This window comes from Pezoporus flaviventris, unplaced genomic scaffold, assembly GCF_033815535.1.
Source record: "Pezoporus flaviventris isolate CSIRO_AGI_PZ_B2104156 unplaced genomic scaffold, CSIRO_AGI_Pfla_v1 ptg000035l, whole genome shotgun sequence".
NCBI lineage: Eukaryota > Metazoa > Chordata > Aves > Psittaciformes > Psittacidae > Pezoporus > Pezoporus flaviventris.
The window spans coordinates 3704525-3730236 of NW_026892583.1; the positions used below are offsets into that span (position 1 = coordinate 3704525).

The 25712-nt window shown below is 48.7% G+C and overlaps 1 protein-coding gene across 2 annotated transcripts; it reads left to right on the top strand.

The window, feature by feature from the left end:
- The first annotated feature begins 4271 nt into the window (after positions 1-4271).
- Positions 4272-23542, top strand: ARHGAP1 (Rho GTPase activating protein 1). 2 transcript variants are annotated; one of them, XM_061462233.1, is made up of 13 exons: positions 4272-5620; positions 6420-6512; positions 11664-11693; positions 16783-16870; positions 17093-17224; positions 17666-17752; positions 18361-18459; positions 19121-19228; positions 20419-20495; positions 20882-20959; positions 21493-21621; positions 21789-21892; positions 22601-23542. In XM_061462233.1, exons 1-13 carry the CDS (start codon positions 5482-5484, stop codon positions 22778-22780), a joined length of 1344 nt encoding a protein of 447 aa, XP_061318217.1. In that variant the 5' UTR covers positions 4272-5481; the 3' UTR covers positions 22781-23542. The 2 variants fall into 2 exon arrangements, with proteins under 2 accessions (XP_061318217.1, XP_061318218.1); XM_061462234.1 differs by lacking the exon at positions 11664-11693 and having other exon boundaries at positions 4279-5620.
- Positions 23543-25712: the final 2170 nt, after the last annotated feature.

A 25712-nucleotide genomic window follows, 5' to 3' on the forward strand; every position in this document is an offset into this window, starting at 1 on the left:
TAATCCCTCCTTTGGTGCTGGCCGTGGGGCCGGGTTGTGAGGGTACAGCGCGGTGTAAGAGTGCGGGGGTCGGAGGGAGCTTTGCCGTCCCTTCGGGGGCCCAACGGTTCAGTGTCCCCCGTTATGCATGCGCTGTGGGGATCGGCGGGTTAACAGTGCGGATAGCGAGCCTTACAGTCTCTTTGTTTGGAAGCTGAAGTTGTCTCTGGGTCGCCACAGGAGCTCGGTCTAAGGGAATGGGAGAGAAGCAGCTGTGTGGCGGAGCGGAGGAGGGGTGCAGCCCCTGTAGGGCCGTGCTTGCCCCCGTTTCCTCACATGCTCCGCATGTGATCCTGCACGGCGCTGGCGGCAGCCCTCAGTACTTGGTGCTGCTGCTCCACGGAGGAAGCAGAGCTCAGCGCTTTTGCTGTCAGAGCCTGCGGAGAGCCAGCAGAGGAGGGTGGGTGACTGCCGGCTCGGGTGGGTTTCCAGCAGGCACGGAGCTGTTTTCAGCAACGGGTTTGGGATGACTGGGGAGGGAAGGCTGCTCGTTGAAAAGTCTGTTACAGTGACTATAGAATCCCAGGCTGGTTTGGGTTGGAAGGGACCTTAAAACTCATCCAGTTTCAACCCCCTGCCACGGGTAGCGACTCCTTCCGCTAGGGCAGGTTGCTCCAAGCCCCGTCCAACCTGGCCTTGAACACTGCCAGGGATGGGGCAGCCACAGCTTCTCTGTGCACCCTGTGCCAGCGCCTCAGCACCCTCATAGTGAAGAATTTCTTCCTATGTCTGATCTCAGTCTCCCCTCTGGCAGGTTAAAGCCATTCCCCCTTGTCCTGTCCCTGCATGTCTTTGTCAAAAGTCTTCCTTCAGATTTCTTGTCGGCCCTTTCAGACAATGGGAGCTGCTCTAAGGTCTCCCCAGAGCCTCCTCTTCTCCAGGCTGAGCAAGTCCAGCTCTCTCAGCCTGTCTCCTCATAGGAGAAGTGCTCCAGCCCTCTTATCATCATTGTGGCCAACTTTGGACCTGCTCTAGCAGCACCATGTTGGAGAATGATAATGAGATACCAAAGAGTCTCCCCAAGCAATAGTGGGGGAGGCTGTTGTGGGTTAGTTGCTCACAGTGACCCAAACAAAGCTCTTCTGGCTCTTGACCCTTTGATTCTTTCAGGGTGGTATGAGGATAGTGATGCCCTCAGCAGTATCATCGATCTTGATGTGAGGAAGGACTTGGGCTGGACTTCCTCAGTCTCAGTCCTGGAGCTCATTCACATGAGCGAGTAAGTTGAACGTCTGCTGAATAACTGCTTCCTTTTGTTGCAATGTGCTTGATATTAAGACTACAGCAAAGTGCAGGGGTTTGATGGATGTGTACAGGAAAAGACATTTATCCAAGTGAAACAAAACTGGGAGGAGGTGCACATAGCAACAGTCAGAAAAATAATAGAGCCATCCAGAACTGGGATTCCCTTGGGTCTGAGTGTTGCTTGTTAATCAGGCAGGGAATGGCGCATGTAATTCTTCCTTGTGTGTAAGCACCGGTCCAGGGTGTGGTAATACATGCATGGACTGATTTCGATGTGTAGATTTATTATTGAATTAATAGCACATCTGAAAGGAAAACAGGAAAAGGAAACTGCCAGACAGGTGCACCTTGGAAATTAATGATGGGAAAGAAGTGAAACTGGAATTGCAGAAAAACACAGTGTGCATGAGCAGCAGCTACCAGAACTTCAGAGATACAAGGGAACTGTCTTCCCTGGTTAAATATTGGTGGTGTCTTGTGTAAGGAATCTCCAGCTCAGCAGAACAGTCTGTTCTCCAGAGCATCTTTTTGTTATCAGAGAATCAGTTTTTATTAGACAACAAGTATTCAGGTCTACCAGTGTAGGTGCAGAAAACATATGCTTGGAAAAATAGAAACAGTTGTCTCTTTAGTGCCTGGCAATCAGTAAATGCTTCTGATGTCAAAAGTGTGATTCTTTAGTTTTTAAATGTTTTTTTTACTTTTTGAACCTGGGTGTGTCATTTTTCTTTCCTTATGACTGGCTATACAGGGTGCATCACTTGCATCTTGCCACAAGGATGATCAGGGGACTGGAGCACCTCCTGTATGAAGAGAGACTGAGAAAGTTGGGGCTGTTCAGCCTGGAGAAGAGAAGGCTGCGTGGAGACCTCAGAGCAGCTTCCAGTATCTGAAGGGGGGGTATAGGGATGCTGAGGAGGGACTCTTCATTAGGGACTGTAGTGATGGGACAAGGGGTAACGGGTTAAAACTTAAACAGGGGAAGTTTAGATTGGATGTAAGGAGGAAGTTCTTTACTGTGAGGGTGGTGAGGCACTGGAATGGGTTGCCCAGGGAGGTTGTGAATGCTCCATCCCTGGCAGTGTTCAAGGCCAGGTTGGACAGAGCCTTGGGTGCCATGGTTTAGTGTGAGGTGTCCCTGCCCATGGCAGGGGGGTTGGAACTGGATGATCTTAAGGTCCTTTCCAGCCCTAACTATTCTGGGATTCTAAGATGTTTATCTAAAACAAGTGGGCTTCTTGAGTTGTGTTATATCTGGTGGAATGCTGCTTTTTGATAACTGTTTTATACTGGTACAGATGGACTTTCTGCTCAATGACAGGTCCTGCTTAAGGGTACGTTTTGAGTACACAGGGAGAAATCTCATGACACTGCACTGTCAGGAAGTATCTATCCGGTTATACCAAGATCCCCAAGTAGTTTCTTACATCCAAACTCCAGGTGTCTCCTCCTCAGTACCTGCTAGTTCCCAGGAATTTAGAGGATTATATTTAAACTGTTCCAGAGTTACCTGATGTGAGACCTGTGCTTTTGTCTTTTCCACTGTTGGGAAATGGCTGGGGAAAATTCTGCTGTCTGGAAGCTACAGTCTGGTTCACAAGGACGTGGCATCCAAGAAGTCTTCTGCTCTGGATCCTCCTTCCATTAACATTTCTGCTATGGAGCCCTAACCTAGAGCCGAGGAATGGAGCTGTCTGCCTGGCTGTGAAGAGCATGTTGGAGCTATCTGGGGAGTCTGGTCTGCCTTTCCAAGGGGTAGAGAAGGTTTTGGCAAAAGCACTGCCCACCAATTTTTTTTTCCAGTGTGGAATTGTAAGGATCCTACTAACGGCTTCCTTCTTCCACAAGATGCCACACTGGGATTAATTTTATGCCTAAGGGGAAATCACCCAGTGGTGTTTAAGAACCAGCTCTTCCACTTCTGACCAAGTGCTTCAAATTGGCTCCGAAGCCAAGTTGTGATCAGTGTAGGGACAAGTGAGGACGCTTAGTGTCTTGCTGACCCTATGGCAGTACTATCACTGCTCTGTAGGAAGATTTGGCTCTGGTCCCCATGTGCTTCAGGACCTTGCTTTGGGGACACTTGCTACTGGGCATCTCCAAGAATCTCATATGAAAGGCATCTCTGGATGGCAGCAGTTGGATACAGGCCCTTACCAGGGCCGGGAAGTGCCTGGAAGCTGGGAATGCTGAGGGGCTGCCCTGAGGGGCTGTGGAGGCTTCCTTAGCATGGGGTGCTGTCTTGTGGGCTGCTGAGCTGAACAGGGAATGCTTTTGAGCTCACTGAGTCATAAGAATTGGTGCCTGGTGTTACCATAGAAATCAGATCAGCTGCTAGGGGTGGGGAGTCCTTGTCCCTTGGCTCCGCTGCTGCTTGCATCGTTCCAGCATGAGCTCACTGTGTAAGGGGACCTGATTTCTTGCTCCTTCTCTCTTCAGGATCAGAGGGGGTCAGATAGCTCTCACAGCCCTCACCGGAGGGCAGGGAGTAGTTTTCCTTGGGTGTCTGCTTGTGTGCAGTGGTCAGACCCTGTGTTTGCTGTGGTGCTTTGCTGATGCGCTGCCCATCTATGTTTTGCTTGTTTGTATTTCAGGGAACTTCATTTGCTTAGCAACAGCTCCCAGCCCTTTGGGAGCCCCAGAGAGGTGAAAACTGGTTGTAAAGGGATGAGTAGCAGATAAGAGAGAACAGGAAGTAGTGAGCCTGGAGTGATCTAGAGAGAGGGCACAAACACCAAATACCCGATTTCCTGTGCTCTCAAAATGCATTCCCAAGATAGGTCATGAGTGTTGCCCTGAGCATGGATGTGACACCTTCCAGGGCTCTGTTTCTCACAGGTTTTGTCCTCTGGGCTTACATCTGAGTAACTGTTTCATCATCTTCTCTGGATAAATGTACACATTCAAGCTCTAGGGATGGAAGATGCAGTACATCATTGCCCCCCCATTCGGCTAAAGGAAATAGCTTCACTGTGAGCATGATCTTTCCACACAAAGGCGTTGCGCCTCCTCAGATCATCTTTGAACCCTTTGCTCTCCTCATAGTGCAAAACAAGCACAAGCCTGTCTGAGAAGCAGCGTTACAGAGAGTCTTGCTTATGCAAGGTGTCATTTTGTTTTGCTACAGTTCCTCTTGGCTTGCTGCCTGTTGGCTGCTGGATTGCTGTCCGTGTGGTCCGTGTGAGCAATCCAGATCTATGTGCTTGTCCTTTCCAGTGTTTCCTTGCTTACTTCCAAGGCACTGAGGATAACAGCTGTTTCCTAGGGGTTGTCCCTAAGAATTGGTACCCCTAGGAGGTGCTGCGTGCTGTGCTAGCTCAGTTCTGGGTTTGACACATCATCTGCTTCACCTGAGAGTGAAAAATACCTGCAAGCAGCAGCAAATGTACTGAGCTGCCTGTTTCTTGGACCTCTTAATTTCTTGGTATCCTCAGTATTACGTAATGCTTGGTGAAAAATACTCATTCTGGCTATATGGCTTTAGATTAAAGAGATGATTCCTTGTTTTATAGGAGAAAGGATTTGCTGGGTGATGCTGAAAGATGACTGTTGTGTGTGTATTGTTCTCTCTGTCTTATTAGCTCAGCCTACGAAATCCTGTTTTAAGAAGCTGTTCACTTTTGTGTTTGGATCCCAGCACGCTGAAGCAGGCACTTCAGTGCTGTTGAGAGCTCCGGCCCTCCCTTATGGGGAGAAGGGAGGGTGATTCCTGGGAATGCTTCCAGCACTGGGCCAACTGTGGAAACAACTGGGCTTGGTGCCAGCCCTTCGGAAGGAGGGGGAGCTCAGAGCTGGTACAGTGAACGTATCAGGCAGGGGCTGGTGTAGCCTGTCGCCTTCCTCAGCATCTTGTGGCTGCTCCATTTCAGGAGAGAAACTGCTCCTCACAGAGCTTTGGCCAAGCAGGGACTCCGAGAGGGTTGGTATGTGCTCCTGGTGGTCTTTTGATAGCAGTTGGCACCAAAGAATCTGACATATGTCGGTGCTTCTGGCTTGGAGGAGTAGGAGGAGTTCCTGCCTGTGTTAAGGGGGAAGGGAAGTATGATCTCTGGATACGTAAAGGGAGGATCTGGGGGAAATCAGAGAGAAGAAGAAGAGCCTCTATGGGGAGGTAAACTGTGATCTCTGTGTCTCACCCAGCAATCTCTGCAGTCCTTGTTGTAGACACTGCAAAATAACGCACGGTGTTTGGGGACCATGGCTACAGACCCGCTCTCAGAGCTTCAGGATGACCTGAACTTGGACGATACCAACCAGTCCCTCAGCCAGCTCCAGCTGGCCTCCATAGATGATAACAGCTGGCCAGCAGATAATGTCCCTGCTTTTCCTAAGTCAGGTGAGTATCCTGCTTGTTTGGGGTCTGGGTTTCGACCAAAAGGGATTGTTTGTCCTGCAGCACTGTGGTCATATCTGCATATCTGCATATACAGAGAGGCCCAGCTCCATCTGAAAGCTTTATAGACACATTAATCCTGTACCACACCCAAGTGAATTAGCCCTGCCCCTGAAACAGCACTAAAAAGCTGAGAGCAAGCTGATGTAAATATGCTTTCCTCCATCCTGTGGCTGACTCCACTTTGGTGCTGACAGTACAGACATGCTCTAAGTCCTTGAGTGTCCTCTGTTATGGTCTCTTGCAGGATAGGTTGGCCTTCCTGAGTGGAAGGGTCTTGAACTTCCGCATGGGGGTGGGGTTGGAGATTGAGTTGCTGCTCTGGAATCCTGTCCTGTGGACTGCTGCCCAGAGAGGTCGGGGATATTAGCTCAAGGGCTTATAGGATGACTGTGCATCCAGGGATGATGTTAAGATCCTTCTGCTCTGGAAAGCCATGATGTTGCCCTTGGCGCTTGGATTTTGGTCTCTGAATGTTTGTGACCTATCAGAACAGCTGTTTTTGAGAGAATATACAGTCTGAGGGACATGTTTGGACCTCATAGGATTGACAGGTCTCTTCTGAAGCCATTGCTGCTCCTGTCCTCTCAGAATTTCAAAGGAGGGTTTCCAAGGTGGACAGGTACATGCATTAGTCCCTCCTGTTCTTCTGTTGAAGAACCATTTTTTCTCATCCCTGTACCCCTGGCCAAGGTGATCCAGATCCCTCCTTCTAATTGCTTGTTCCTTGTGTTTTGTGCAGAGGACTCCAAAGGCTCCCCTGAGCCTGTCACTCACCTGCAGTGGGATGATCCCTACTATGATATTGCCAGGCACCACATTGTAGAAGTAGCAGGTAGGAGTCTTTCTGTTTTCTTTTGTGACGTCTTTGCAGCTGGGCTGAGGAAAGGTCTTTCTAATGGGGTTGTTGGGGCACCTGCTTTATGCCAAGCCCATGTGGCAATGACAGCTGGCATCCTAAAGAGAAGAAGTACCAAACTTCATGTATGCTTGCTGTGTGTGTAATTTTCCACTGACCGTGGTTAATCTTGCATTGCTTCTTGGCTCTTGGTTTCTTTTGCTGAATTGGTTTAGATGTGGCCCTTGACTATGTCCTGGGCATAGGATGTGGGTTTTGTGTGATAATGCCACAGAAATTATGTAGTTATACAGTACAGTTGCAAGGTCCTCAGCTGATGGAGTAATTCACAATAAGTCTGTCAGCTCTTGTATCTGAGTGGCCAGAGCTTGCCATCCTGTCCAGAAACAGCATTTACAGAAATAGGGGGAATAGACCCATGCCCGACTGCAAGGAAAGACCTGATCATTCAGGGTCAGGAGCATTTGGATTTTCTCTATGTGGTTGTCTTATTATTTTAATGACCCTGACCCATGGCAGTTTACTGCTGGGGCATCCATAAGAAAGAGTTTTGGGGATATTCTTTATGTTGCTGTGGTAAGCATGAGGGAAGGGTAATCCCAGTTTGTCTTGTGTTCCAAATGCCTCTTCGGCCTGTTGCGACTCGATTCACGCTTCCTTCTCCTCAGTTATCTATGGCCACTTCCTACCCCTCCTATTGCCATTCCTCTGCCTTGGTCCCTGCCCCACATGTGAAATTGCAGTGAAGCAGAGCACAGGCTGGAGTCCTTTGGACTCAGGGTTGTTCTGCAGCAGGGTTTTAAGACAAAGAGAAGATTCTCATGCACTTACCTTGGTAAGAGTTGTCCTGACATCGTTCTTTTCTGTCTGTTTTCTAGAATGAGCTTTCTTTCTCCTAACCTCTCATGTTACATCATTTGGGAAGCAAAACAATAATGGTAAACTCAAAACTTTGTTGTCCTTTGTGCCTCTGGCTGCTCGGGTTCACAGGCCCGGGTATTTAATGTTTGGGCCATAGTGTCTTTTAGATTTGCCACTAGTGCTTTCATTTGCAAACGTGTTACTAACCTTCTCCATGAGGCTGGAGTTTTAGCACTGGGGTTCATAGAGGTCTGCACCCCAGTGTCCCTACTGCTGGAAGTGGGAAGGGACTCCAATATTTTCAGTGATAACAGCTAGACTATTTGTAATGCAGATGGCAGAGGTAACTGGCCTTTCAGGACTCTGGAAGCTGATGAGTTAACTGGCTCTGTTGTTCACTTCAGACAAAAAGTGCTTAGCAAAGGGTTTAGATCAGAGACGTTGATAAGTCTGGAATACCAGCCCAAACCAAGGATATGCTTTGTGTGCTGCCTCCTGATGTAAGCACCAGTCTCTCTGTGGGGTTTCTGTTCCAAGGTAACACCATTTAGGTTTTTTTCCCAAGCTCTCTGAATGGAATATCACTCCAGTGGAGGTGTGTATCAGTGGCCTTTGGAATGTTTGACACATTGTCTAGGATAGCAAATGAATTATCTAACTTCCTGAAAGGATCTGGAAGTGGTTTGATGGCTGACTGGGAGCTGTGCCTGCATTCTGAAAGAGATCTCTTCCCTGACAGTGGTTTAAATTGATATTTCTAGTGAGCTGTCTGTCCCTGTTGTGTCTCTGTATAATGCAGAAGCAGCTCAGAGAAGCTTCTGTTGTTGGTTGCTCCTGGCCAGTGTTCACCAGTAGCTGGTTTATCTAAAAGCATGTGATGGTCCCACACACAGAACGTGGTTGATGCTTTTCTTGGCATTGGAACGGTAGCACAGCTCCAAACAGTGGATTTACTGCCACATAGTTTTGAGACTCCCTTGTGTCTCATCTCCTGAAAGCCGGATTTATGAAGTGGATCTATGGGGCCTGAGTTGTAACTTGGCCTCTGAGGTGATGCTGTTTGTTCAGATTTTTTGGTCAAAAACGGATAACATGAACTGTTTGGAGAGCGGGTGATGTTCTCTGGGCTGTTGTCAGAGTCAATCTGGGAAAATGCTGTTAGAAATAGCCTGGCGAATCGAAACTGCACTGCAGGGTTAATATGAAACTGTTTGCCTCTGGCTCTCCTGACAAGTTGTGCTTGTCAGCACCTTCATGTGCAATGAGCGCTCCTCATGCTGAGCCTGAAACAAGTAGCTCCAACCCGGTTCTCTCCTAAATGCTAGCAAATGGCAGCAGATCAAGGGTTGTTTTACCCATTCTACTGCTTTCTGAGCTTTCTCTTCTGTGTCCTTCCCTGTTGTGCACTTGAGAGCAGAAAGCATATGGCTAACTCTGTTCCTGCCTTCCCTGAAATCCATTCTGGGATGCTGGTGCTATTTTGAGACAAAACCAGAAGGCTGGTTCCCATCCTTGGGCTGAACTCCATGATCCCAGGGTTATCCTGTGTGGTCAGAAGAGTAATTGCTTCTTGCAGGAAGGAGGGGTGTTAATTTAAACTTACTAAAAGCCCAGTTTTGATGGCAGAAAGTTAACACACGCATTTTCTAGCTGACCTGAATTCCTGATGGAGTTCAAGGCGTGCTGGATTTGAACATCCTGGATATCTGGCCTGAAGAGGGGGGATAATAACATTGAAGATATTTTGCTAGAAATTTGCTAGAAAAAGAAGGGATTTGCTCTTGTTTTTCATTTAAAAATAGTGCAGCAGCTTCACAGAGAGTCTCCTTTTATGCCCTGGGCTCCAGTCCCTTCTGGAGACTGGGATCTTCCTGGAAGAGGCTGTCCGTGGGAAGGAGCAGGAATGTCATTGCTGTCCTTTGCGGGGGTGTGTCATAGGAAGATGGCAACAAAAGGCACCCAGGCCCCAGTTCCAAGGGAGTACAACAAGATGTTCCGGTTTTGGGAAGCGTTCCTTTAGTTCTGGGGTGCAACGCTGTTCTGAAGGAAGGAGATGGTACTCTGCCTTTCCCTGCAGACCTGCCTCACGGTGTGAATTTCCTGGAGTGTTTTACGCAGGCTCTGGAGAGGCTTCCGTGTGGTTGTGCTCTTCTTGACTCTTGAGTTCCTCTTTCTGTGGGCATTGTAGCAGAGAAATTCGTCTTCACACATGGCTAGAGGCTGGAGCAGAGGCGGCTCGGTTTCACTGCACAAACCACTTCTGCAAAGTGTGGTTTCTCTTCTTGCTCCAGCCAAATGGCATTCAGAAGAAACGCAGGCTTCTGGTTAAAGACTGTTGAGGAACTATCCCGAATTGCTGTTGTGTGTAAGAGTTTCTGTATCCCTCTGTTAATTCCATGCCAAAGGTGCTGCTTCCATCCCCTTGAGGGTTGAGGCGGACTGATGTGACATAATCTTATCCCTGAATGTCAGCAGAGGCTGAATTGCAATCGTATGCTTAATAACAGGCTGAAGGAGGTCTCTGGAAAGGCAGTTCCTATTGGGAACCTGGAGCTGTGTGGGAAGAGCAGGACTCTGGACAGCTTTAGCAACGTGTTCATCCCTTGTTCTTCTGCAGAGTCCAAAATACTGGTCTCACCTTTGTGGTCAGTATGCAAACCTTATAGCTATAAAGTGCATCAGCATTCCCATGTTACACAATAACTGGTTTTCTTCTTTTTGGGATAAGAAAACTGGGGCTTAGGATATGACCGGTGAATGAATTTTCCACTGCTGTGGAGGCTAGAAGTTGGTGATGCATTAGTCAGCACAGTGGCTGTTACTATTTGCTTTAGCTATGTAGTCCCTGCCCTCTGACTTCAAAGCTTTGCTGAAGCTCAGAGCATGTTTCTGATAGCTTTTGTGGAAAAACTGCTGCTTCACACCATTAACTGTCAGTCTACAGGGCTGCCCTTGCAGAGGAGGCATGATGCTAGTGTGTGTAAGACCTGTGATTGAAGAGGGAAGGCAGGGTGGAGAGCTGGGGGTGTAACTTACTATGAGTTACTAGATTAAAGCTGCAGTTTCAACAGTGAATCTTTATTTCAATGGTGAATCGGGTACCAAACCTACCTGAAAACCATTGTGGCTGGCTGTTGGCTGCAGGTGGAGAACTGTAACTAGTGCTGATGCTTTGTTGTTGCTGCCTGTGATTGACATGAGGAGGTAAAATAAATCTCGGAGCACCAGTTTCATTAAGAAGGCAAAGCAAACAAAGACAAACGTTGTGCTGAAAGTATGTTGCAGTGTGTCTTTGGTGGCAGAGGCCTCTGATAACAAGGGTTTTTCTCCCTTCCAATACGGTACGTTATTATTGGCCCCATTTAATACAGGGTGCATCCATTTCTGCTGCTTTTGGGTGTAGTTTCTGGCTTTGACTTATGTAATTTTTGTTAGAGTATTTGTATGATGCAGAATGATGAGCTGCATCTGCAGAATTGGGCCCATCAGAGCAAGCCCAGCTTGTGAACCATGTTTTGACATTCAAGATCAAGGGAATGGAGAGTGTCTAAGGGGTTCTGAGCTCCTAAGGGAGACCAAGGGAACAGAGAGTTTCTTTCTACAGCCCTGCTCTGGAACTCTCCATCCTGTCTTGCCAGGCCTATATGGGTCTATTGAGTGCATAGCTAGAAGAGTGATGGATAGGGGCTGGGCATGGCAATAACCACTTTGTGACCAGTCAAACCTACCAAACATTTTCTTTTAAGCTGTGTGTTGAAGATCTAAATTGTCCCTATCTGCAGCTTATTAGTGCAGCTTATTTAGTTCAGCTTATTTAGCTTCTTGCAAACCAATCCGTTGGATGTGTTATTCAAACAGTATGATGCCATTCTCTGTACACTTCTGAAGCTGCTCAAAGGACCTTCACATTCAGATTTGATTCTGCTTGACCCTTTTAAAAGAGGCAGGACAGTGGTTGCCGTTTTGGTGGTAAGGAAGGTGTAACAGTAGGGGTGAGAAGTTTGACTGATAATACTGGATTAGTTGCAGATTCAAGACAGAAATTTGGGAATCATGGGTTGCTGTTACTGCTTCTAATTGTTAGGTAAGATTGCTTTGGAGAAGAGCATGGGAGAACGATGAAATAGAAGGAGCATGATTGCTGCAAGACAGCAACTAAACACATCCCAGTGGCAATCCAACTAGCCTCTGAGACTATACTCAAGATTACTTTCTGGGAAAGGGTACAAAGCTTGGCTTGCTATAACCTTGTTTCTGTTCCTCCAGACCAGGGTGCACTTGATGGGGCCCAACCAGGTAGGTAGACTTTTTGTGGCGCTAACATTTGGTACTGTAGATCATGGTATTCCTTTAGCATGACCATGGCCTGTGGCTGGACTGTCTCAGGGGAGCCCAAACTTTGCTCAGCTTTAGGCTGCATTGGCAACTTTTCAGGAGTCCAAAGCCTGCACCAAATTGTTGTCTGAGGGCTGCACCTCTGCTTCCAGCACAGCAGAACCATTTGAGCCAAATTGGGCATGTGGGCTTCACTTTGGGGCTCTTGGGTCTCAGTGTAAATCCTGTTCTGTCATGGTGGTGGCCTGCTTGGACCAGTTCAGTTTGAACTGGGATTTGCCTCGTTGTCATGTGTGCTTTGGAAGTTCATCCTAGGATTGCTTTCTATTCCTTCGTACGATCTGCTGCTGCACTCACATGCCAAGCAGCTGGCGCTTAAACTGGATTCTCCAGCTGAAAGCAACTGTTATCTGTTTCTTCTCCATTTGGCTGCAGAGATGTTGTGTTTTGGTAGCTTATTCTAGCCTGAAGCTGTGCTAGACTGCTCTGTGCTTGCTGAGCATTTGTTAATACTCTCTGGACTGCAGTCCCAGTCTGCCTGCCGGCGCTTTCACACTTCTCAGTGTAGGTGAAAACTTCTTTTGGTGTGAAATTCTTGCTTCTGTTTCTGAACAGCAGGTCAAGACCTTCACACAGTCCATGGAAATGCTGATCTTCACTTCCTCATTACATGGGCATCTGCCGTGCTCTCAGGCATCCTCCCATTTCGCATTCTTTAATCTGACCCTTTAGTATATTTTGTATCAGTTAGAGCTGCAGCCTCTTGTTAAGGCTTTATGGTTTGGATATTGGGAATATTTAGGTAGATGTTACGTGTTAAAATACTTCTACTTTGAGCTCCTTACCTTCTTTAACTGAGGGGCTAAAGCCATGTTGCCAACATGCAACTCTACTATATTTACACGCTGCCCAGCTGTGTCATAAGCTTGGCAAGAGCCTGAAATTACATGAGAGAAGTCTTTTACTGGCCGTGGCTCTGATGAACATCCAAATCTCTGTGAAAATTGTATAGTAGTGTTCCAGAATTATGCAGTGGTGTCCTCTCCTTGACTATCCACTCTTTAACTTTGCTGGTTTACCAATAGCACTTAGCTTCTAGAGGCAAGTTTTATCCATCTTCATTCTCTCAGTATCAAAGTACTAGGATACTCCCATTTGAATCTTTCATCGGGGTGGGCCCTCAGTTGAGGGCACCCGATGAAGGTAGGAAGGAGCTGAGTCCCTGGGCTGCAGTGAGTAGTATGACAGCTTCCAATCATGGCATAAAGGATATATTTCAGGAGAAATACCTAGAAATACAAAGCAGGATTTGCAGGTCAACCATGTCTTGTCTGTGTTGACTGTACAGATTCATTTAACAGGGAGTCCTGTCTCAGGACAGTACTTGGTGGGAATTTGTGCACTGGTATGTTTGTATTGCTGCAGGTTTCAATCTGAAACATTAGCCTCAGTATTTAAACTTGAGTCCTTTCAAAAGTGTGGTCTTGCATCAATGGCTTAGAACCACAGCAATGATGTTCCATACCCCTTGTCTCAGAAGTGCTGCTCTTCAGGTGAGAGTTAAAACCGAGTTTGGGCTTTAAAAGCACCATAACAATGTTAAGGAGAGTTGGCATGTCCATCAGTGCTGCAAGTTAATGCCTCTTTAGATGGGCAGCTGTCTTGACTGGAGAGGCTTTGCATATTGGCTCTTTGTTGTTAAAAAAGATATATCTTTTTTATGGAGAGGTAGGTTTATTTCAAGTGTAATGTATGAACTTATTCTCAAAGGTTTGCACATTGTTAGGGTGCTCTGTGAGTGCTGATGGCCACTGCTTCTCTGTTGGTTTGTTGTTAACTGTTGAGCATTCCTCATCTGGGAGAGGTAGGAGACAGCCTGAGAAGATGAGTGACTACTTCATGGTCTGTAGTTGTGTTTAATGGAAACTTTAGCTATTTGCAATTGCAAACAAGGGGTGAAACCCTAGATACATAAGATTAATATTGCAAACAGGAAAGCAAACAGTGCAGGGGATGGAGCATCTGGGAAAGATCAAACACGATAAGAATCTGGTTGGTTGGAGGCAGAGAGGCCACCTGCAGACAGTTTTCTCTGACAGCCACGAACACATGGAATGGGCTTTAGGTTCTTGCTTATGAACTGCAACAACTGATGTTTGCTTTGATGCTGAATGTTGCATTTTGCCATGTCTGGAGGATGCAGACTGACCTGATCTGTGTCAGGAGGAAACAAGATTGGCAGTTGGTTGTTTTGACAGTGTCTGTGCTGACAGGCTGAGCTCAGTGTGATGAAACCAGAGTGAAACCCAGAACTCAGTGATGGGCATGCTGGTTCCTGTGTAGGTCTCATGCATAAATTCACTCTGCTTTGGAAGGCAAAATGGGCCACTCCTTTTCCACTCATCCAAGGGGCTATAGATTATCCAACCCTAACTGTTCTATGATTCTGTGATCTTCTGGTGTACTTGGTCCTGGAAATTATCCAAGGGAAACATGCCATCTCCCCTTTGGCAGAATCATGGATTGTTCATTTTCTCTTTACCAGCACTCCCAGACCTTTTCTCCAAGGCTATATAAGGAACAAGATTCCAGATTTTGCATAGGCCCTGCCATAGGCTTTCATGTCATTCCAGAGGAAGGTCTTTAAGGTATGTGGCTCCTGAACTGTGATTTGTGAGGTGTGGAAATCACTGCCCAGGAGCCCGAGCTGAGCATGTGGCCCCCCACAACGCTGCTTGAACACAGTTCTTCACAGCCAAGGCCTGCCTTGATCAAGTTTGCAGTCTGCTTCTGGCTCTCAGACCATCCACTTTGGTGTAATGCAGCCTCTCAGTTAACTGAAGATAGCACCTATTCTGACTTCAGCACAGAGCTATGATCTGCAAAGATCTGTAGTCTTTCTGACCATCTTCTTTAATCACTGTAAAACTCAACAGATTCTCAGATGCTGCCATCTTCTTGCTGCTCTGTGCAGACAGGACCCTGTATATTCCATATAGAAACATACAAGTAGCTAAGGATCACTGGGAAGAGTTACAAGATGCCATATTCCTTGCCCAGGACTTTGTAGCATGCATCTTTGTTTTACAGACAGCTTATGTGCATTAGACCCAGCCCTAAAGCTCATAGCAAGCTACTGAGAAACTCTGGGCTAGGCAGAGAGTGGGCTGCTGTGGGATATGCAATGTGATGTTGGTCTTGTGGCCTGGCTGTGACTGTATCTGGGTGTTCCCAGATGAGCCTTGCATCACTCTCTCCTAGTCCTGCATTCTGGGTCATGCATCCTCCCTAATTGCCCCTTACCTCCGCATGTGTATGTCAATGTAATGGCCTATGCCAGCCCTTTCCTGGTCTGTAGCTAGTGCTGCTTCAGTGTTCCAAGCTTTTGTAGAGGTTCTGGCTTGTGTGCATCAGTAACTTCTGTCTCTTGTGTTGTCTGGTGACTTGAAAATAGGACTTGCGAGGGAAAAATAGAAACGAACTATTTCCAAGAGAATCTGTTCTTGTAGGCAGCATGGGGCTAAAAGTGGCTTAGTGGCATCTTAATGTCATGGCTGGTATATATAAGTCCTCTGGCTGCCATTTGCAGTACAAGGTGGTCGTCTGTTACTAACAGGCAGCATTCCCGGGAACCTCAGGTTTGCTGTCCAGGGTTCAGTTTGAGATCTCAGTTGCTGCACAGTAAGTGTACCCAAGCAGTAGTTGAGGCCAGAGCCCATGCAAAGGTGAGAAAATGGCTGCATGCTCTAAATAGTGTAAATCAGCGTGGGGAAAAGGATATACTGCAAGATTGCTGTGCATAAGTAGTGATCCTTGCTGCTTTTCTGTGCTGTGGTCTGTATGAGATGGTTACGCTGTAGGGGAGCAAGGTGAATAGCAAGAAAGATGGGAAGACTTTAACCCTTCACCCTAAAGGAACCATTTCATCTCCACTGGTGCTAAAAAGCAAGTCATCCTTACGGAGATGGATTGTGTGTTGTGTCTGGGAGAGAACCAGACTTTCCTTCTAATTCCCTGTGTCCAAAAGATTTGTGACCTGGTTCTTCCTTAGCTAAATCTCTCAGTTCCCCTGGCACTGTCTGCTGATCTTGTCCGTGCTCATCTGCCTGGATTTTGATCATGGAGCTGAGATCTCTGCTGGTGTAAGTCCATTGATGTATGAAGATTTACTTTGAGGAAAACTTGGCTTGTTGTTTCTGAAGCCTCAAGTGGTGCTTGGGAGTGTCCTCCCCGAGATGAGGATGCTCTATGGTTCGTTTGGCTCCAGTGAGATGAAGACTGTTTTGTGCTGGGTTTATACATAATATACTTTGTTGTGCTGCTCTTTGCAGCTCCTTCCAGCTCAGGTTGGAAAAATACCTCTGTGGATGGAAAATGTAGGAAAGAGTGAACAGCTTGTTCTGCAGTCCCCTGGAGAATCCAGCAGCTCTACTTGGTCCATGTGTAGAAGAGGCTTGTGATGATGCTTGCTTCTCATCTCTGGGATGTGGCTGGCTGGGACTGCCCTATTCCTAAGAATGTCTTGGTTTCCAGGGTATGAAATGGCTTTGATTTCTGTGCAGGATAAAGCTTCAGGTGAAGCAAGGAGGAAATGCATGAGGCCATCGGCAGTTGGTCTAGGTCTGTGTGCAGGATGGAAGGAGTTGTTATGCCTGTGAGGGCAGTTTTCTCTGTGCCTCCCTGCCACACATCAGGAGCAATGTCCAGGGGCAGTGTTGCAGGATTAATGCTCTGACTACTCTGTACTTGAGGCCTCCATCCCTACATGCCCCAAGCCATCCTGGCTTCCAGTCCTTCCTTTTCTTTCAGGGCTAGAGCATGGACTCTGTTCTCTATTCACATTGTTTACTTGCCAGGCCTTTGGTTCAGGTTTCTGCTTCCATACTAGGCCCATGGTAACTGCTGAAAATGAGGTGTAGCTTTGCTGGCATCTCTGACAATCCAGACTTCTGCCTTGTTATGGTGGTTTCCCATTCTCTGTTTGTCCCTTGCTGCCAGGACCACAACGTAGTCCTTAAACTCCCTGTAATCCCTGCCATTTCATCTGCAGGTGATGACAAATACGGAAGGAAAGTCATTTTGTTCAGTGCCTGCCGGATGCCCCCAAGTCATCAACTTGATCATGTGAAACTGCTGGGGTGAGTAGTGTCTTAGGAGGCTGCTGTTAAGTTCTTAAGCCTGATGTAATTCCCAGGTGCTGGATTCTTGAGGCCAGATCTATCTGCAGTAGTTTCTTTAGCTGGATGTGTCCTCCCAGAGCACTTGCCTCCGTTGCTGGGGGTGCAGACCCTCTGTTTAGACACACAAAAGTGAGTCCCCAAGGAGAGTGTGAAGTGAGCTCAGCAGTTGTCTCTTCTCAGGTACCTGAAGTTCACACTGGACCAGTATGTGGAGAGTGATTACACACTGGTGTACCTGCACCATGGCCTGACCAGTGAGAACAAGCCATCCCTGAGCTGGCTGCGGGATGCCTACAGGGAATTTGATCGGAAGTGAGTAAGGCTGCAGCAAGCAAGGCTGTAACATGCTGTTCTCAAGCCTAGTGTAGGTTCCTCCATGTAGCTTTTGGATCATCATTTACTATCACTTATTTCTGCTGTTTATGGAGGTGGGTTGCTGTTTAATGCAGGCTGAATCACGGCTCCTTCTGTAGTTACCTCCTTTAGGCTAATAGGCAAGCAGCAAAACCGGGTGTCACCCCATGGTATAATTATTGCTTCCTGGTGCTTGGTGAATCTTGGAATACAGTAGCGTGTGCCCTTGGGCTGCTGAGTGGCCTGACACAGCTACAAAGCATGGGAGAGCAGAGGCTGTGGGTATGGGAGGTGGTGAGGCTCAGTGCAGAAGGAATGGAGCACCAGGGTGCCTTCATGTGGAAAGGCTGGATCCTCTCCTTAAAGCACAGCTCATCCTTACATAGCTTTTCCTGGCAGGTACAAGAAGAACATCAAAGCCTTGTATATTGTGCACCCAACGATGTTCATCAAGACCCTGCTGATTCTGTTCAAGCCTCTGATCAGGTAGGAAGCACTACAGGAGGCTCACCCGCATCCTCACACTGCAGGCGAACAATGAGGCATTCTCAGTGGGCACAAGATGAGCCCAGCTGCAAAGCCTACCCTGGAGACTCTCATCCTATGGTGCCACCTCTTTTCTGAGGTCAGACATAGTCAAACACAAGAAGTACTGTTTTAAGAACCTGCAGAGTCTGCAGCTCTGTGCTGCTGCTCCCTTTTTGTCCAACCAAGTAAAATGTTGCAGGCTCTGCTAATAGTGAACGAGGAAGTGAAAGCATCACTCCAAATTGTATGTAATTCATTGTGAAATCCTAACTCTGTAAAGTAATTGAAAGCAAAACTTTCTTCAGCCTATTGCTGGAAGGAGAAATCCAGTGTTTTAGGGAGCCTGCTGCTGCTGGAGCTTCCAATGTGACTTGGAAAGTCTTGGCATCTCCTGGTAAAATACATGGAGGTGGAGACCACTATGTGTGGCATTTCTGATGCTCTATATCTGCCCCTTTGCCCTACTGATGTCTCTTGCAGACCCCTGCTCTCCTTGTCTGTAGTAAGTCTGTTCTGAAACTGGATTTCCCCATTCCTCACATAATCCTCTTTTCTCTTGTTTTCAGCTTTAAGTTTGGACGAAAGATCTTTTACGTGAACTTCCTTAGCGAGCTGGAGGAGTATGTGAAGTTGGAACAATTGGGGATCCCAAGCCAAGTGCTGAAGTAAGAATGCTGCCATTTGCTTAGGACTCTGTGAGAGGGGACTTCTCTGGAGGCATGGCAAAGGGAGGAAGAGATTGTTGCACTCGAGCAGTGGTTATGCAGGGAGTGGTGACAAATTGCCTTAGGGACTATTGTTTCTATCCATGCTCCTCCCTCTGTGTCCTTGGCCACGGTGCCCAGTTCTGTCCCCGTGGAGCACCAGACCTGCCTCTCCTTTGGGGCTTTCTGTAGGCTGTTGACCCGGAGTTCATAATTCATCTGCTGTGTTTGGGGACCTGCTCTGCTCCCTCTGCACAGTTCAGCTTGGTTTTGGGGCTTCCCAACATTGCCACAATCCCAGTCCTATCAGGTTGATTCCCTGTCCCTCACGCACACATGCAACTGTCTCATCGCAAGCAGTGCTGCCCTGGCCTCCTGCCCACGCTGTCATCCTCAGCTACTCCAGCTCCTGATTCCAGATAGATATTTCTTTCTCCCTGCTTTTTCCTGGTAACCAGATGTTTGATCTTGTTGCTCCTGTGCTCCAGAGCTGTATAGGTGGAATCAACCACGCTAGGCTGGAGCTGTTACCAGTGGGAGTGCAGTGGCTCACGTGCAGCGCTGGGTTCATGCTCTTTCTGGGAGGTGGGGTGGCTCCTTACTAGTCTGTGTTTTGCCACAGATACGATGAATATCTGAGATCCCTGCAGAAACCTTCACAAGTGCCCCTGAAGCCAACCCCTCCGCGCCCACCGCTGCCAAACCAGCAGTTTGGAGTCTCGCTCCAGCTGTGAGTATCCCTGGATTGTGTTGCTTTTGCCCTGACTTGCTTGGTACGAGCTCACTGTGTTTGAAGCTGAAGAGCAGCACAAGTGGCTGTAACCTTTCGGGCAGTTCAGACTTCCTGCAAAGCTTTCATCATTCTTCTGAGGAACCAGACAACCAGATCCTGACCCGGTTCAGTTCCACCTTCTTGATTCCACAGCTAGATTGGGTCTAAATTAGGATGGGATTGCTTCTGCAGCTAAGGGTCACTAAGGGAGGAACAAAACAAGGGCCATGTGGGACAGCTTTGTGTCACTACAGACTTCCTTTAAACAAAGGAAGTCTGTTGGAGGCTGGTGGAGGTGTCTTTAGGGCTGTGCTGATTGAGCAGTGCTGCAGGGCTGTTTCTTAGGTTTTTCCGTATCATAAACTCTTATCTTAAAAGCACTTCTGTTCACACTTGTGCTGATCCCATCCCCCATTCCTGCAGGCTGACGCAGGCAAACACAGACACTGGCAAGGGCTAGTGATACTGGCTAAGTGGTGAAGGTATTTTTAACTTGGAGTGTGATTTTCCTTCCCCGGGGAATGAGGAGGAGCCAGTACCCTGTGGCCAGGCAGATCCTCTGGAGCAATCTGGCAACACATTCCCCAGCTTCAGCACGTTTCCAAATGGTGTTTCCTGTGGTGCTGTGTGCCTGAGCTTGTGAGTAGCCTGAGAGGGGTGAACAGCTCCATGCCATCAAGTGGTACAGAGAGCAAACACCTTGGCATCACTAGGTCTCCCCTGACAGCCGTTGGGTTGATGCATCTTTGCTACAGGAGTGAGATGGATAAACTTACCCCATACATATTTCTCTCGTGTCAGCTTCTTTCTACCCTTGCTCCTATGGGGAAGTAAACAGGAAGTTTAACCCTTTTCATCTTACTCATAACCAGCAGCTTTGCCTTCTGGGAACTCCTTTGCCTTGGAATCTACAGGCTGTGGGGTTTACAGAAGAGAGAGGATTACTCCTCTGGTGTAGTAATGAGCTCATACTTGCTCCAGTGAATGATGTAGCATGATGGGTGAATGGGAGAGAAGGCTGGAATAGTGGCTGAGCCACGGACTGGGATAGCAGTATCCTATAGGGTAGGGCTTGTGACTTAAAGACTCAGGGCTGCATGCAGGGTAGGGAAGACCAGTCATTTGTAACCTTTTGTCTCTTCCCCCAGTCTCAGGGAGAAGAGCCCTGATCAGTCTCCTGTGCCTCTGGTGGTCAGAGACACCATTGCTCACTTGCGGGACCATGGTAAGTGTAGAGGGGGAACTGCAGCCCCTCTTTATTCCATGTCAGTGGCCTCTCCTCCATCCAAGTTCCCACCCAGAGTGTGGTGAGGTAAAGAGCAACAGTCTACAATGAGGTGTAAAGGCCAGAACTAGGTGAGTTAGCGTTCAAGAGAGTGTGCAGGGCTCAGGAGACCTCTTTCTTCCACTCATCCCTACTTGTGTAAGAGCAGCAAAATGCTCCTTGTATCCTTTGCCTGGTAGTGGAAGCAGAAAGAATTGCCTTCTCTAAAAAAGGGACTTGTTGTCATCTGTTTGAATGCCCAAGGCATGCATTTATGACTGTTAAGACCAGCATTTTTAGACTCTCACGTGTCTGATCTTCCTTCTCCATCTGGTCTCCCTTCACAGCTCTTACCACAGAGGGGATTTTCCGGAGATCAGCAAATACACAGGTTGTCAGGGAGGTCCAGCAAAAATACAACATGGGTAAGTGCCCAAACTCAGCAGAACCCCTCTCATTTGCAACTGGAGCTGTGTTGGATCATGGCTCCTCTCCTTCTTTGATAGGCCTCTAGGTGAGGCCCCATCATGGTGTGACCCGAGCTGCAAAGGAGAAGCACCTGATACTTCTGCTGTGTAGTAACCATGTTCCCTCCCACTTACATTCCTGTTGCTGCCTTTTTCATTCCTGAGTGAGTTTCCCTCTTTCTTGGGGTGGGATATACCTCCCACCTTAGTCAGGTTATACTGTATGGACTGAAGATGACCAGGAAGAAACTTTTTCATCTGTTACATCTCATGACTTCCAAAGACTTAGTGCTGGATTCGGCAGTGCTTTGCACATGCTTTTGGGACACATTTTTCCACTCTCCTAAAAGATGTGGTGCTTCAGTACCCTCTCTGTGTTCTTTAAACTCTTGCTTCCCTAGTTCTGAGCTCTGGCCACCATGTCCCGTTCTTTGTTTGGAGGAAGTCCTGCTTTGGCTACTGAGCACTGAGGTTCTGCTCTACTTTTTCAGGTGTGCCTGTAGATTTCCAGCAGTACGAAGATGTCCACCTCCCTGCTGTGATTCTCAAGACCTTCTTGAGGGAGCTTCCTGAACCCCTGCTCACTTTTGGCCTCTACAGCCACGTTGTCAGCTTCCAGAGTGAGTTGTAACAAGAGTGTCCTACTCCTGAATGTTACACTGGCCAAAGGCAAAGATAGCCTGGGAGGAGGGCATGCATGGGGTACCCTGTGACTGCAAACCGGGCTGTCATCACGGTGAGTGCTGAGGACTCCTCACGGACCTGCTTGTCTTTCCCCTCTTTTTAGATGTGGAGGAGGAGAATCGTGTGGGTGTTGTTCGCAAAACACTCCAGACTCTGCCAGAAGAGAACTACCAAGTGCTCCATTTACTGACAGCCTTCCTGGTGCAGGTGAGCGGCTCCAAAGGTGGGCAGGCTTATGCTAGTTCAGTTGCCAGTGCCTTGAATCAGCTTTTTAACTGCTTGCTCTCTCTGTTCCTTTGAGAGGAAATGAGTCCCAAGACAGGAAATTGCCTTTCTTTACCTTACTGTTAAACAGATCAAGAATGATCATGATGATCTAGCCTAAGCAGTTATTTCTCGTAACGCTGAGATGTGCAGGTGGGCATTAAGCCTGTGTGGTTTGTACAAGAGAGGCTGAGAGTTCCCCAGGGTTATATATCTGATGTGTGTGTATATATGTATGTGTATATACATATATATCTATATATATACGCAAGACTAGAAGAGGGGTCTCTGATCTACCCCACAGCGTTTTGTGCTGCCAGGGAAGCCACTGCAAGGCTGCTCTAGCAAGAGGGAAGGTAATTTTGTTTTGAGTGGTGACCTGGACCTGTAGAGATTTTTGCTGGCAGTGCTTCTGGTCCTATTGTTATGATGTGGCCTGGTGGTTAAGCTGTGGTGGCAAATGGCAAGTTATTGCTCCTCACCTTCTGAATGCTGGGTGTCATGTGTGTTTGTGTCTTCTGGCACTAGGCCTTCACTTTCTCTCCTCCCATTTTACCCTGGCAATCTGTCAGCTCTGGCTTTGGGGAGTGTAGAGGGCACCTGCTGTGTTGTTCTGTAGGATTCGTAACGGGCTCTTTCCTTCCCATACAGGTCTCTGCTCACAGTGACAGAAACAAGATGACAAACACCAACCTAGCAGTTGTGTTTGGCCCAAATCTGCTGTGGGCCAAAGATGTAGCCATCACCCTAAAAGCCATCAACCCCATCAATACCTTCACCAAGTTCCTGCTGGACCACCAGAAGGAGCTCTTTGAGGATGTGGAGGCCTGAATCCAGGCCAGCCCACACCAGCACACTGTGCTCACCTTCCCACCTTCCTTCCCACCTTGTCTTGGAGCTGTGACCAAGCTGACTCCAGTGCAAAGGGGCTATTGATCCTCTGGGTGATGAGCAGAGTGAGGGCTGTGGAGATGGTGGAGGAAGTGTGTAAGTAAGCGAGCAGAGACCCACTGCTCGGGATGGGGAGGGGAGCTGGTCTCCCTGCTGCTCTGAGTGGAGTCCTGGCCCCCCTGCCAGTCTGTGCAGCTCCTCCAGGCCTCATCACCAGCCTGCTGCCCTATCAGATGCCCTGCCTCTTTCCTCCTTCCCTTTCTGCCCTCCTGGTCCCTTCCTCAGCAAAGATCTTTATTGTTTCAGCTCCCAATAGTGCCAGCTCACCCCCTTGCCTCTGCTGGGCTGTCTGGGTGAGGGCAGCTCGCTGGGTTTGTGGCAGAGATGTTCTTGCTGCCAGTGCCATCCCTCAGCACTGAATGTGCATCTGCCTTTCCCCAGTGGCACCTGCGGCAAGGAGGGAGCTGGGCAGCTCTTGTGCTTGTCCTGCACTTGCAAACAACACTCCAGACCCCATAGTTTTGGCAGGCAAGTGAAGGACAGGCTCGCAGCACATGGACTGTGTTACTGGTCAGATTCCAATACAAGGAAGCTGAATTTAGCCCAAACCCCTCTGGGGTCCCCACTCTTGATACTGTTCAGTGTTTGCTGGGGTGTTGTGGGTGAGGTGCCTCCCACAGTTACCCAGCTCAGGTGGTGGTGATGCCTGGGTCCGGCAGACCCACCCCATGCCAGGCCTGGCTGTGGGGTGGGTCTCCGGTGGCTGGGTGAGTCTGAAGGGCAGACAGCAAGTGCCCTGGTGGCACTGAACCTGCTGCACACTATGAGCATCACTGCCTCTCCCCGGGGCAGCCGCACAAAGCCCCTTTCCTCTGTCAGATGTGTACATCTGTGCTGATGGCACAGACACTTCTTGAGCAGGGCTCTCCCCAGCACAGCATAACAGAGAGCATGGCCTTGAGGGAAGGTGTAGGGGCTGGGGCTGATCCTCACCCTGGAGTGCACCAGGCTGGGCTTACGTTTCTGTCCAGGTGCTGAGCACTCGTGTGCCAAAGCTGTGAGGGAACAGCTATTCCATGCCAAGGGCCTTTGCCTTGTCTCCCTCAGTTCTGAGCTACCTTCCTTCTGTCCTACCATGGAAGCCTGGTCAGATGCATCCTGCATGCCCTGGGCATGGCTGGAGAGGTCGGGTTGTCCGCAGGGCAGGCTCAGAGTGGGGTGGACCTGCTAGCTGTGAGGGCATCATGGTTGGGTTTGCAGCTTTCCCGTTACCTGAGCTGAAGGAGATCCCTGTCCTCAGCCTGGCCCAGCAGGGTGTTAGCAGGGAGCTTCTAGCCTTACTTCACTGGTGTGTTGTATCTCTGTTATCTCGTGCCCTGCGTGCCTGGGCCAGGCCCCTGTTGCTGCATCTGGCCACAGGGACAGATCTTTTTGGACCAAGCAGAACTATTTTAAATAGCTACTGGATGTGAAATACCGTTTGCTTTGTCATAGTATTTTAGCCTGCCTTTAAAACACTGACAAGGGTCGGTGCCCAGCTGTAAGCAAAGTAAGTGTCACCTGCTGCAGGCACTATGGAAATGGCGCTTATTGCTGAGCTCTGGAATGGGGATGAGTAAGGACACAGGCAGCTCTGTGCGGCAGCACTGGTCCGTGAAGGAGGAACAGGAACATATGCATGGGAATAGTGAGAAAGAAACTGAGCATCACTAAGGAGGTGTTTGATTAGAGGGCTGGGGTCTCATCCCATCTAGATAGTGGGGACTTTGTCCTGTGGAGGCTACAAGGCTGCTTGGTCTCCCTGTTCCAATGGCCCTGTTATTAACTTAGCCCCCTGTTTGTCCAGAATAGGAATTGTTTTTAGTCTGAACAGTTTACAGCAGTAACCAGATGTTTTGGAGGCAGAGACACTCAGCTCCTAATTCACCTGTGCTCTGTGCTAGAGGAAATTAGCAGGGCTGGTGTGCCGTGCAGGAGGGATGGACAGTGTGGAGAGGTGTACCTGCCCCAGCTTTTGCTTTAAGAGGCCCCAGTGTTTGCTGTAAGAGGCAGGGATTTCTGGACAGCTGAGGAGGAGTGTGGAGGCAGAGGGAGCCCGATGTAGCCCTTCTTCCCCTGCAGGCACCCTGTGCTGTGCAGGCTTCAGTTCGGGGGTAGACTTGATGCTCCAACTAGATCTGAGCTGCCACTGGCCTCACTTACATCCCCCTGGAGGAAAGGCAATCCCAGCTCTCTTCCCCTGGGACAAACAAGACCAGTATTGGCAGCATGGATCGGGAAGTGCCTGTGTGCCAGGGCAGGAGGCCTTGGCCCTGTGTGTAGCCCCAGCTCCCAGGGGAGGCTGTCACGTTCCAGCCACGCAGAGCAGCGAGGACCATTCCCTTCAGTAGCGAAGGGAGCAGTGCTGGGGTAGCTTAGCTCCTCTCCAGCGGCAGAGCAGGGATTGCTGGAAGTGTCCATGTTCTGGCTGGAATTTGTTTGGTGGGTGCTTCTTTTTAATTTTTTAATTTTTTTTTAAAGTGAATTCTTGAAATAATCTTTCCTTTTTTAGCACAATGGAGACGGGTGCATCCCCTGCGGGCAGGGATAAAAGCCTGCTCCAGTTCAGTGCCTGCGGGGAGCAGATTTGGAGGGCATTCAGGAAGCTGCTGCTGCGGTGGGAAAGTGCTTGCAAATCCTGGAAGGGACCCAGTGTAAATATCCCTTTGTCTGCTGCTCCTCATGCCGGAGCTGCTGGGGGCCCTGGGGCAGGCACAGGAACCAGGGTTGCTTTTGCTTCTGCAGTCCGCTCTCCTGGAGGCCTTGCATTGAAACACCTCGTGTGACTTGAGCAGGGAGCTGCCTCGGGCTGCCTCAGCCTGTGCTGGGTGTG